Source organism: Onychomys torridus, chromosome 6 (genome assembly GCF_903995425.1).
Source record: "Onychomys torridus chromosome 6, mOncTor1.1, whole genome shotgun sequence".
NCBI classification, from domain to species: Eukaryota; Metazoa; Chordata; class Mammalia; order Rodentia; family Cricetidae; genus Onychomys; species Onychomys torridus.
In genome coordinates, this window is record NC_050448.1 from 96,653,647 (window position 1) to 96,667,521 (window position 13,875).

The following is a 13,875-nucleotide window of genomic DNA, read 5'->3' on the forward strand; positions in this document are numbered from 1 at the left end:
ATCAAACTTCTCCAGCAATTACCCTGCCAATTTCATCTTCTCCTGCACAACTGCTGCACCAACTCAGGTAAGACCTTCATAACCATTCCACGACATGCAGCCTGGCTTCGGGATCCTGCACCTAGCTCCGCCCATCATGACAAGCTCCGCCCACCAAACGCGGGCTACACGTCGCTCTGCGTTTTCCAATCAGAGCTGCACTTCTGAACTTTGACCGCCCAACTCATCAAGCTCTGCCCAACGCAGACAAGCTCCGCCCACAAGAGGGTCGCTTCGCTCCCAGTTTCTACTTTACCGGGGTACTTGCAACCTTTGACCGCTCGCACCGGAAATGCTACGAATGTGCCGGCCCTTTGCATGGCGAGCCTTCTGATTTTGGCTGCCGCAGTGGGAGCGGTGACGATCTTGCTGGTCCAGAGACTATGGGCTGTGCTTCAGTTCCACCACGTCACTCCTCGAGAGTCTCTCGGACTCTTGATAGTAGCCGGATCCGGTAAGTATCCCGGAGGTGGCCGACGTGCTTGTGTCCGGCACTACAAACCCCAGAGTGCACCGCGAGTCTCTTTGGCCTTCTTAGCGCCTTTTAGAGCGCTGCATGCTGAGATTTGTAGTTTTTCCTTGTTCCCGGAACCGGTCAGCCCATAGCTGATGCCCCCCAGCCACCTTGTCATTAAGACAAGTAATTTACAGTTGTCTATAATTAAGCCTCTCTGCAGTCAGTGTACAGCTTTCTAACAAATAATTAGCGACGGAGTACACTGAAGCCTCTTGATGCTGACATGCATTCTCTTCTTTGCTGCTGCGCGTTATTAATCTAGACTTTTTATATTTAGTTTAAGAAACGTGAACATTCTATGGTAAACGAGGCAGAGTTGTCGCACTTATAAATGTGCTAAGTCCTTGAGGATAAAAAAGTGGACGTTCCATACGACAATACCTTCAGAGTGAAAATTTAATTTTATTTATTTATTTTTGTATGTGGAGCTGAGGATCGAACCCAGGGCCTTGCACTTGCTAGGCAAGCGTTCTACCACTGAGCTAAATCCTCAACCCCAAAATTTAATTTTAAAAAATTAAAGTTAAATTTAAAGTTTCAATCTGAAAATTTAAAAATTTTAAAACTTAAAATTTTGTAAGAACAGTTTTAATGAGTGTATAGTCAAACATGACTTTACACAACCAAGGTGATACCCGATTTTATACATCAGTGCTATCTGGAATGCCTATGTTGATCCAGGGGCAGGAAAACAAAATTAAATCAAGCCTAATAGAAAATGATTCGGTCAAGAGACACAGTTAATCTGAGGTGTTTAAGGCTGCCTCTGCAACTGGGCTTATAGTTTTACAATAACATTTTAAAAATAGAACACTCTAATAAAAGAATTATATAAATCAGTAATGTAGTTGTGTATTATCGTTATAAAGTGTTATGTACTGCATATAATAGTATATGTTGTACTTTTTATATGATAGGCAGCACAGTAAATTTGTTTATATAGCACTACAAACATAGAGTACCTTGGGCTACTATGTTATGATGGTTGTCATGTCACTAGGCAATAAGGATTGTTCAGTTCCCTTTTAATCTCATGGAACCACTGCCAAGTATACTATCATTGACTAAAACATTATGTGATGAATAACTACATGCATGAAATAATATTTATAATATAAGCAAATGTACCAAACTTACATGTAATTATAATTCCTTACCTATTTACTTAGCATATTTTGAGTGATTGGAAAGGCCAGACACTAAACTGAGCTCTGGAAAAAAAAAAAAAAAAAACTGAAAATAGAATAAATACAATAAAACAATTAATAGAATAAAACATAGCAGGTATCACTTGCCACAGAATAATGTCTATGTGCTAAGCACTAGGAAAAGGACAGAGATACAGCAGTGAATGGAATAGAAAAGCTAACAGAAGATGAAACAGAATGAGTAGGTACCACACAGAGAACCAAAACCTCATATTAATTATATAAGAAGTACAAGTTATTTCAAGTGAGATGCAAGGCCAGAGCATTTACTTTGAGCAGAAGTAAAATATTTATCAATTTTTTTTTAAAGTAGGAACACACTGGGTGCAGTGTTGAAAATAGCCTCAAGAAGTAAAGGATGTGGGGATATGATCTATAAAATATAAAAGCTGTATTCATAATTTATGTGAGAGCGGCTTAGAGCGAGATGGTGGCAGAGGAGCTGGTAAGAAGTGGAGGGACAGGAGAGGTTGCTCAGCAGTCAAGAGGACTTGTTCTTGCAGAGGACCAGAGTTTGACTCCCAGCACCCGTGTGGTGGCGGCTCACAACCCTCTGTAACTCCAGCTCCAAGGATCTTGTAGGGTTTCAGTGAAGTCCTGAGTGATGTGTATTCTTGATGTAGTCATGCCATATTGTGGTAGTTTGAACAAAGATGGCCCCACAGGCCCATAGGGACTGGCATTATTGGGAGGTGTGGCCTTGTTGAAGTAGGTCTGGGGTTATTGGAGGAAGTACATCACTGGCAGCAGACTTTGAGATCTCAGAAATGCAAGACAGGTCTAGTGGCTCAGTGTTCTCTTCCTGCTGCCTGCCGATCCAGATGTAGAACTCTCAGCTACCTCTCCAGCACCACGTCTGCCTGCATGCCACCATGCTTCCCACCATGAAAATGATGGGCTAAACCTCTGAACTGTATGCCAGCCCCAGTGAAACGTTTTCCTTTATGGGTTGCTGTGGTCATGGTGTCTTTTCACAGTAATAAAACCCTAACTAAGACATATATCAGGGACCTCAATGTCTCAGCCCTATGGTCGTGGCCAAGCCTAGCTGAGGTGCAGAGGGATTACAAAGCCTTTCTCTGGTCCCAGTGAGAATGTTGATAGAGTATTCATAAAATATCCACTGAAGCCCCCCCCCACCCCAAGTTTACAGCCTGAAAACTGCTCCCCTATAGAGACTGCTCCCACAGAGCTAATCTTGCCTCCTTGTCCAGCTGCATATAATAACCCTGTCTCCTTGTGTATCACTATGTAATAACCCTTCTTTCCTGTTCAGCTGTATGTAGTAAACTCTATGAGCTTCTAGGGTCCTGCAGCTGCTTCTTCAGAGCGCCCAGACCACCCAATTGCAGCTTTTCTGTATGTGTGTCTGCATGTCTGTCCTTTCTTCATCCCCTTATCACCCAGTTAGGTCAATCCCAGGAGCGGTGCAGAGCACAGAGGATCCGACACGCTCTTCTGACTCCTGTGGTCACCAGGGAATCAAATGGTGCACAGATGTGCATGTGAACAAAACCTTCATACCCATTAAGTAAATCTTTAAAAAATTTGAAGGTAAAGAAGTGATTGGATGCTAGGTGTGTGTTAAGGTATAACTAGTAGTATTTTCAGCAGTTCCTACTGTTCTTCAGTGTCTCTTTTTTAAAGAATTACTTTTATTTATGTGTATATAGTTGCATGTTTGTGTATATGCCCATCTACTAAAAGGATTTTATCCCTCCTATTTTAAAACAGTATTTATTTTTACTTATGTCTGTGTGTGTGTGTGTGTGTGTGTGTGTGTGTACAGGCCTGCAGAGGCCAGAAGAGGTTATCGGCTCTCCCTGGAGCTGGAGTTCTGGAGTTACATGTGGTTTTGAGCTGCCTGCTGTGGGAGCTGGAAATGAAACTGGGTCGTCTGGAAGAGCAGCAAGTACTCTTAACCACTGAGCCATCCTTTTTGCCTCCCTCCCCTAGTACAATAAAAGACCCTCAGTAGCGGAGTCGGTCATTTTTTAATGACTTTATGTAGTAACAGGGTCAATGATTTTAGTGACTTCACTTAGTAACCAGGTTAAATTTCCAGTGAGTGTTTCCTTTAAATAACAGAAGAGAGAGTATTCCAGAAAGTCTTAGGAAGCTCCTCTTTCATTGTGGATATTAGAGTTTACCATTAGTTGTTCCATCTGTGGGGGAAAAAAAAAAAAACTACTTGGCAACCCACAACACTTTTTCAAGGCTCCAAATGGAAATACTAAAGTTGAAAGCAGACGGGTCAATCACGTGCCCCAGGGAAGAAGACAGGCAGCAAGTTACAAAGTGAACCTGTGATTCTAGTTCCTGAAGTTCAGCCTTCTGCAGCGACGCCACATTCCTTTCTAATTCATTCTGGAACCTGGAAGAACAGCCTTTCTCCTATGAAAAGCCCCGAGGAGGGGAAACACGCATGCTGAGTGCTTATCTGTGTGTTCATATCTTATTAGAAACTCATTTTCAGGACAGCCAAGGGAACGGGGATGAAGGAGCTTCTAGGTCGGAGACAGAGCCTGACCAGAGGCAAGGAGTGGAAATGGGTAAGATGAGTGTAGCGGATGCTCCAGGGATTGGCCTGGCTCCACCATGGGGCTTGCGAAGTAGAATGGCAGCCGGTAGAGCTGATAAGGGATTTGATTGCGTAGCCTCAGTGGTGTGTGTTGTCTGGTCTTCTGTAGTAATCGTGATAGTTCTCGTGACAGAAACTAGAGGGAACATGCACTTGGCTCTCCTTCCCTATCCATGTGATTGGCATCTTCAGATCCAAAATACTGGAAAAAGGATGCATTCATAATGAACACATACAAACTTTTCACTGTTCCTTAAAAAATACAATATACTCTCTAGCTAGCATTTACATTATATTAACTAACTAATTAAGGAATGATTTAAAATGTATAGGGGGAAGTGTGTAGGTGATATGTAAAAATGACACAGTTTATTTGTAAAGAACTTGAGCACATGGAGATTGGAGTGGAGTCAGCCCCACAGGTACTGAGGGGATGACTGTAATTGATTTTTAATAAAAGCCTTCTGTTTTAATTAACGTGTGTGTGTGTGTGTGTGTGTGTGTGTGTGTGTGTGTGTGTGTGTGTGGAGGGTGGCTTGGGAGGTTAGAAGAAGGTGTCATGTCTCCTGGAGCTGGAGTTATAGGCAGGAAGAACTCTTAACTGCTGAATCACCTCCCCAGCCCCGATTGGAACTGACTTACATGTAAAGTCAAGATTTTGTGAATAAAGTGTTAACGGTTTTTAGACAGCATCATTTAAGACACTGAATATAGACTCCTTTGATAGACTGGTCACCAGTTGAAGACCTCAGTGTGCAGAGACCTCTGCTATGGTAGGACCTGAGGTTGGAGTGGCCAGCAGTGTTCCCCCAGGGAGCTTACGCCCTGGAGTCAGAGCCTTAAGTCACTTCTCCACACAGAACCCTCCTTGTCTTGTCTTCGTCCTGCTTGCCTGACCTGACTCCACCTTGAACTCTTGTTCCCAGCATTCCTGTTGCCCCATGGAAACAGCTCAGCTCTTACTGCCATACTCTGAGGATCCTGCTCCTGCCCGTCTGTTGTTCTCACAGTCCCTGTCTCTGTAGCTTTTTTCCAGGGCCAGGCTTGGTTTGAGGGTGCAGCTTTTTAACCCTTTGTCATCCCATTTTAGTGGCTTTTCCTGCCTTGCATTCTCTTTATGGGTATGTCTTGCCTCTCCACCAGCTTCTCAATTTTCTAAAATCAAGAAAGTGTCTTATACTTCCATGTACCATCCTTGCTTTTTTAAAATGATAGTATCAGTTTTTTCAAGATTTATTTATTTATTATGTACACAGAAGAGGGCACCAGATCTCATTACAGATGGTTGTGAGCCACCATGTGGGGTTGTGAGCCACCATGTGGGTGCTAGGAATTGAACTCAGGACCTCTGGAAGAGCAGTCGGTGTTCTTAAACACTGAGCCATCTCTCCAGCCTGATAGTATCAATTTTTAAAATGCATTTATTATCTTTTGTATAAAAGTAGTACTTATGTAAGGGCATAATTTGTATTTCTATGTTCAAGTTCATATCTTTTGGGAAATACGCAGTTACATTAGTTCCCCACCTCTGAAAAACACGACACTGGTATAATGTGGTGACATGTTTCCGTGTGTCCATAGTAGGTTACTTTTTTAAATTAACGTTTAATTATGCATATGTGCATGTCTATGTGGGGAGTATGTGCATGTGGTTACAGGTGACCGTGGAAGCATCAGAATCCTTGAAGCTGGAGTTTCCCAGCGTGGGTGCTCAGGACTGAACGTGGGTCCTCTACAAGAGAAGTACACACTCTTAAGCACTGAGCCATCTCTCCAGCCCACACTGTGTTTCTTCTCCCTTTTTTCCTTAGATTTATTTTATAAGTATGCGTGGCTTGCTTGTGTGTGTGTGTATGTATACCGTGTGCCTGCCTGGGGCCAGTGGAGGGCAGAAGAGGGTGCGAGGTCCCCTGGAACTGGAGGGACATGAGACACAAGAGCGGCAAGTACTCTTGACCTCTCAGCTACCTCTCGCCCTCCCCATGCTGTTTCTTCCTCTGAGGCGGCATTGTGTTTGTTTCCAGGTGGACATACCACGGAGATGCTGAGGCTGGTTGGAAGCTTGTCCCGTGCTTACTCCCCTCGGCATTATGTCATCGCTGAGTCTGATGGGATGAGTGCCAGCAAGATTCATTCTTTTGAACGTTCCCGAGCCGAGAGAGACTCGACTGCGGAGGTACGCAGTCATTTCTGTAAATTGCAAGCTGCCCATCGAGGTGAATTATCTCTGAAAATAATTCCATGGTGTTTCAGTGCCCTGCCCACAATAGGCAATCCAATGTGTACTGGTGGAGAAATAGGTATCCTTTACTACCAAGAGAAAAAAAATTTCCTTAAATCTTCAAATTAAAGGTAGTTCTTACTCTCTTATATTATTATTTTAGAGGAAACAGTTTTTCATTGAATTTCAGTTGTGAAGATTGTTTTGATTTATAGTTACATATATAAGGCATTCAGGATTATACTTCTTAGGTCTTCACTAAAGTTCTTTATTAATGTGTTATATTATCATTTGTGGTTGCTTTGTCTTCAAATCATATTTGTATTCACCTTTAGAATTATTTCTCTATCCCCTGTTGATGACTTTATTTTAGCATTTTAATCAGTGATGTAAAAAAAAAAAGTGAAGCAAAAAAAAAAAAAAAAAGAAAAGAAAAGGTGAAATCACATCTTTATTGAAGAAGAGTTGCTCCTTGTGTGGCCTTGTATCTTTTTCCGTAGAAGTTACTCAGCATAGGGCTGTATCAGGAAGTTCAAAAGAGGACAGTGGATGAAACTCAGGCCGACAGAGTCTGGGACCCAGAGACCAGAATTCGTCTCCTTAAGGGCAAGCTCTGTACAAGATAAAACTGGGGGCCTATTGGCTCATGTTCTCACGTAGATAAAGATGGTTTCTAGGCAGAAGACTGAAGATAACATACAAGAGTAAGATAGAAACCAGGTAGTGAGTCTTGCCTTCTGTGGCTGAGGGACTCTGCTGTATCATGTTGAGCCAGGTTGGCTGGTCCTTGGTTGGACATCAAGGTCCATTAAATGGAGCTCCCCACTTCTTCCTTTAGTCCCCACCCCACCACTTACTCTCACACACACCGATTTTTTAATAAGTTGTTGTAACTTGTAATTATTATCCCAAGCTAGCATACTGTTAAAATGTACTCTTGCAAAATGTACGCTACATCAAACAAGATCAGAATATGAATTCAGTCGTCCAAAAATGTGTGGCACTTGCCCTGTGCGTGAGACCAGCCGATGCTCCCATTGTCTGTTTTAGGGAGCAAGCCTGTACTGAGTCCCCAGGGTTGCTGCCACAGCAGTAGGAGACCGCAAACCAGGCAGCTCGGACACACGGATTCTCTTAGAGTTCCGCAGGCTGGAAGTCTGAAGTCAAGGGGTCACACACCACACCTCCTCAGAAGTCTCTAGGAAAGACGCCCTCCTTGCCGTTTCCTGGCTTCCAGTGTTTACCGGCAGCCCTCAGCCTGCCCTAGCTTGTAGCTGCGTCTTTCCAGTCTCCGCTGCTGTAGCCACATGGCCTTTCTGTCTTCGTCTGCCCGTCCTGTGAGGATGCTGGTTGATTTAAGCTGTTTTCAAATGCTGGTGTATCTTATCGTCAAAGTGGTACCCCGGTAAGGAAGGAACATCTCTATTTGTACTGTCCCTCTGTCACTTCTGTTCTTGCCGAGGCAACCCAACCACCGTTAGGAACAATGGTGTCCCATTCTGAAGGGATCTCTTCTTGAATCTAGTACCGGAAAAAAGATGTACTGGAGTGGCCCTTTGTGCTGCTTAGTGCCAAGTACCACTCTCCTGCATACACCCCCCTATCCCCACCCCACCTTTGTGTCTGTGTGTCTGTCTGGGTAGGGCAGTGTAGGGGATTGGGGATTGAAGAGGCCAGCAAGGAAAGCTTGCTGAAGGAAAGCTGCCACCTACTGGCCGTGTCCTGTAGTATTAGGTGCTGTCTCGCCTGGCAGCCATCTTTTCTCTCCTCCTCAGAGCTTAGTAGGACTAGGATAAGGAAGGGTCTTGTTGAGGAACACAGTGGTGACCACACATGTGCTGGAAGAGCCCATCTGAGTCAGGAATACAGAAGGATCTAGAACTAGACTGTGCAGCAACCATCTGCCACATGTGGCTTTTCACATCTCGGTTTAAATTAATCAAACAAAATTGGAAAGTTGGTCCAGCAGTTTGCACTAGCCCATTTCTAATACTTGCTAACCACCCGAGGCTGGCAGCCCAGGAGGAAACAGAGCATTTTCACTGTTGCAGGAACTTGCAGATCTGGGGAGCTGAACTGTTTGCCAATTGGTCTGGGAATATTTGGGCACACAAGAATTTCACAGCAGAAGACAGCTGAAATATTAAGAGCTGGATAACCCAAATATTCGTAACAAATGACTTGCCTTTTGGCAGACCCTTGGCCAAAGCATCGCTTTAATGCACAGCTGAATCTCTATAATATATTCTTGTGGCCCGCCACGCTTATTAGGTTAATATCGTTGAAAATATTCACGGATCAGTAGTTGAACTTAAAGGAATTCTCTGCGGGAAAGCGCAAGCAATTGGGGGGAAATCCTGAAATGTTAAAAATGAGAGGAAAGGGAAAAAAGAGTCCACAGCAGATTTTTCAAGGCACCTGTCTATCTGATTATCTTTGTTTTAGTGAAATTAAACCCCAGGATGGACTTGGACTATAGGTCAGTGATAAAGCGCTGGCCTAGGGTGCTCAAGTCCGTGTTCAGTCCTCAGTGCTGGGAGAACTGACACAGGGCGACACCGGCAGCCATGTAAGCTCAGCTCATCCCTCTTCCTTGTACACCGAGCCCTTCTCCTGGGGTCAGGTATTTCCTGGAGTGTGTGTTTTAGGAAGGGCAGTGTATCTTCATGTCTGAGAGTGTTCGTTGTGACATTATACTCCAAGCATTCTTTGGCTTGGGCTACAACTTCTGACCCTCCTTGCCTATATCTCCCAAGTGCTAGAAATACAATTGTACACCACCATATCCAGCTTCATAGGATTCTGGGGATCAAATCCAAGGCTTTCTGTAGTTAAGGCGAGCGCTCTGTCAACTGAGCTACATTCCCAGCCAACATCTGCCCATTGTGTATGAAATCATCTTACCATGTGTGTATATGGTATACATATATAGCTGCATATATGTAAATACAAAGGTTCTATGTCTGGAGCTGTGTATGTTTCTTTCTGCTTGTTCTTTCACTGTTTCATGATGAACAGAAGGTTTAGACTTCAGAGTTGTACTCAAGTGATATTTGCTAAAAGTTCAGTGTTTTGTTTTTACTCCATCTGTCAGGACTTTTTTAAAACCTAATTCCTCTGTTAAGAGTTCCCTGGTGTCTCACCAGATCTGCTAATGACGGCGAAGGTGAGCTGTGCCAGGATAGCCGGCTGTGGTGACTGTACTCAGTTGTGGGGGTGAGGTGCGCTGGGGGGGTGCGCCTGCCTGGCTGTCATTTGACTGCACTGCTGGGCAGAGAATGCAGAATGTGCACGGTCAGGTTGAGGGTAGCTGTGCAGTGTGGGGCTGAGGGCGCACAGCATGTGAGGGCATGGGGTGGCCTGAGTGACAGCTGGCTGGCCGTGTTTGGGGCCCAGCTGCGTGCAGTACTTGGGACCAGGGGCAGGAGGTGCCAGAGGCTGCTATAGAAAAGCCCCAGTCCTGGAGCGCCTGGGGGAAGAAGGGAAAGCTAGTCCCAGCAGCAGTGGAGAAGGTGGTGGCTTCGCTGCCTTGGTGTGATCTAATAATGCCCCAGATGAGGTGTTTATCTAAATTATTGTATTAATAAAACCTTGGGAGTCCGAAATTGGTACAAAAACTGATAGATCCAAAGAGCAGCTGAGAAAACGATTGGCTGACCCTACTCTCCAAGTTTCCTGGGATCCAAAACCCCCACAAATCTCTAAATCCCCCCTACTACTTAGGACATTTACTTGGTCCTCTAACATCTCTATGGCTAATTCTGGCCAGCTGAACCTCTGGTTCAAGATTTAACTTTATTGGCAGTCTTGGAGAGTCAGTGAGAACAAATCTCCAGAAACAATTACTATTATTTTTGACATGATTATCAAGCCTTTGCTTTCCTGAGCGCCTCCCTTGACAACCAGGGCTACTCCAGCTAACTTCTGTGAGGCCCTGAGCTGGCCCCTTCAGATCATATGATGGAAGGGAAAGGCGCTGTGACACTGAACAAAACAATTTTTATTTTATTTTTTTTATTTGAGACAGGGTTTCTCTGTGTAACTTTGAGCCTTTCCTGGAACTCGCTTTGGAGACCAGGCTAGCCTCAAACTCACAGAGATCCGCCTGCCTCTGCCTCCCGGGTGCTGGGATTAAAGGCGTGCGCCACCACCGCCAAATTTTTTTTAAAGTGCATTTATAATTATAAAATGAAAAATTCACACATATAACAGCTAAGTCCTCGAAAACAGATGTGAAAGGTTAAAAAGTGGCGCCCACCTTCATTACTTTGAGTCTTCCTGCTGGTCTCTATCGGCCTTCCAGTGTTTTCCCAGGAAAGGATGGTTGTTTGTTCATTTATTTTGAAAACCTTGAGTTCTGATTCTAGACAAAATACTACTGTGAAGATCAAAGCGATTCTTCATTGACTAGATCCTGGAATCAACCCTGACCGTCTTTCTTTCTTTACTCAATTCTGTTCTGCGAGTATTTTATTCCTTTTTGTTTGTTTCTTAATTTGAAATGTTTAGACAGTAGAGATTAAAGGTAAATCTGGGCATGGGTCGTCACTGCAGCCCAGTCTCTAGAGGTAGCTAGCTGCCTGCGGTGCTGGCTGGAGTGGGTCCTCCAGTGCTGATCTCTTCCTGTACACACGTGCGTGTGACCAAGAGTGAATACATATACATGGAGTCACAGAGACCATGTTGAGGGCTTTGGGGAGTGGTTGGGGAGGGTAATTTATAAATCAGAAACGGCACATTATGTTGTTTAGGGGGCTTTTCCCCCACTTACCTCTACACCTTGCTGGTTTTCCATGTTGGTACATATCCATCCATCTTGTGTTTTGTTTGTGCTGATTGCCTAGTAAACTGTAGTATTGGTGTGCCTTTCTCTCTCTCTTTTCTTTTGAGGCAGGGTTTCTCTGTGTAGCCCTGGCTGTCCTGGAACTCTCTCTGGAGACCAGGCTGGCCTCAAGTTCACCGAGACCCGCCTTCCTGTGCCTCCTGAGTGCCTTTAATCCCGGCTGGGATGAAAGGCTTGTACCACCACTCTCTGGCTGTAGTAAACATTTTCATTGATACAGCTTCTACAAGCATCCTTATGACTGACCAGATTTTCTGTGCTGATTGTGGTTGTTGCTATGATTAGAAGAAAGCTAAGCTGAACAGTGTGTTGACAAGAAAAGGTCTGTCGACCCCTCCCTCACGTCGCCTTCTGGCAGATTGTTGAAACACCATAGGGATTAGGAAAGAGTACACATATGTGGAGCAGAGACCAATGTAGTGGAAACCCCAAACTCTTGTTCTGTTCTCAGTGAAAACCACGCCTCTGTTCACAATTTTAGATGATCTACTTATGCCAAGATACAAAGGAAACTCTGAGGCGCCAATCTCACACATGCTGCGCTCACTTTGGGCTCTCATCACTTTGCGTCACGTTCATGGTCGTGGCTGTCCATATTTAGCTTCCTGAAGCACTGCATTGCCCCAGTCATTCATTATCTGAATGTTTCCTCAGTATAAAAAGGTATAATTGGAACCAAGAGCCAGTGTCCATTAGAGGGACTGTTCAAAAACGAAAGCAGGATAAAAGTGTCTGCCATCAGTCATACCAGCCTTTGTTTTTATCTTTCACCTAGAGTGAAATAACAAGTACTGAGGGACAAATAAAACCTTGTACTATATAAATAGTTGAATCTAGCAACAACAACTAGCTAAAAAGCTTATCAAGTGTTCAGGTTTTAAGAGATTTTAGGGGCAAACTGGACACGGGAAGAATTGAGGCTGTTTCACGTGGGCTTTAACTCAGAGAAAGTAACCATGAGAAGAGACTCCGTACTAGATTCCGGGAAGGGGCTTTTAATAAGAGGAAATAACGTGGGCACGGTAGTGAAATCTTACCAAGATGTGATATAAATAAATGGAGAAGTATATTCTTGGTGTTTAAAACTGATATTTTTAGCTAGCCCCTTCCCAGTTAAATAGTATAGCAGTCCAAATTCTTGTGCTTTTGTGTGTGTGTTTATTTTGAGACAAGGTCTCTTTATTATGTAGTTCTGGCTGTCCTAGGACTCCTATGTAGACCAGGCTGACCTTGAACTCATGAAGATCCACCTGCCTCTGCCTCCCGATTGTCAGTGCTGTGGTTAAAGGCACCTGCCACCTCACCTGGCAAAACTCTTGGTTTTTTTTTTTTTAGAATACTTTGTTCGACTATAAATGTTTGCCCCTCTTGACAGGCATTGTTATGGTTAATTCAGGTCCATTGGTTAACAGAGTCAAGGCCAGACCACTCCCGCTATCACAAGACATACTCAAGTGCAGTCGAGAAGACAGTCACCCTAGTCACAGTGGTTAGGATAACTAAAGCTCACCAGAAAGTGAACAGTGCTGTGGAGGTCACACCAGGATGGGCAGATAAACAAATTCAGTTGCTCATTGGGCCTTGAAGAAGATGAGGACATCGAGGAGAGGCGTGTTTCAGACACAGGCACATCACAGAAGCACATCACATGGTGTCATATTCCTCCATGTTGGCCCAGTGGCAGAGTCCAGGTCCCAGGAACAGAATGAGTGGAGGGACCCTGGAGGGGAGATGGAAGGCAGGCTGGGACGTAGATGACGCCACAAGAACTTCCTCGGTCACGCTGAGGAAGTGGGAAGTCCGGGAAGACTCTGCTCAGACGTGTGATGCCCGAGTTACAGATTCCCACTGCTGTTCCGCACAGCACAGACAAAGCCTGCAGCTTCCCCTCTGGTCAGAGCTGCACCAGTTCCCTCCAGTCAGGGTATGAGACGGGGAAGCAGGTGGACTCCATATAGTATGTCTGAATGTTTTACTGCATGTATATATGTGCACCACGTGCATGCCTGGTGCCCATGGAGGTCAGAAGCAGGCACCGGATCCCTGGAGCTGGAGCTAGCAGTGTTTGTGAACCACCATGTGGGTGCTGGGCAGTGGACGCAGGTCCTCTGCAAGAGCCTTCTCTCCAGTACCTGTGTAATTTCTCTGGAAGTCGAGTTAGGAGGGTTTCCTGAGGTTTGATAGAAATTTGAGAAGAAGAAAGTCAAGCATGTTGGGAATTACTGATCTGGGCCATTATAAGAATACTGGGCCTGGAGAGATGGCTCAGCGGTTAAGAGAACTTGCTGCTCTTTGGAGGACCCAGGTTCAGTTCCCAGCACCCACATGGTGGCTCACAACTATCTGTTACTCCCAATTGCAGAGGGTAATACCCCAACTTCTGACCCCTGTGGAATGGACACTAGACATGAACAGGGCTCACATACAGAGATGCAGGCAAAACATTGATACACATAAAACAAAATA

The 13,875-nt window shown here is 44.6% G+C and overlaps 1 protein-coding gene across 3 annotated transcripts in view; it reads left to right on the top strand.

Moving 5' to 3' along the window:
* Window positions 1–230: 230 nt before the first annotated feature.
* The window catches only part of Alg14 (ALG14 UDP-N-acetylglucosaminyltransferase subunit), a 72,557-nt gene continuing 58,912 nt past the window's right edge, over window positions 231–13,875 (top strand). For 2 of the 3 annotated variants that reach the window (XM_036189287.1, XM_036189288.1), the window contains exons 1-2: window positions 231–493; window positions 6,370–6,521. In XM_036189287.1, coding sequence (XP_036045180.1) covers window positions 358–493; window positions 6,370–6,521 — 288 coding nt within the window. In that variant the 5' untranslated portion in view covers window positions 231–357. Of the gene's footprint in view, window positions 494–6,369; window positions 6,562–13,875 lie in introns of all 3 variants that reach the window. The other variant, XM_036189289.1, reaches the window with a different exon arrangement.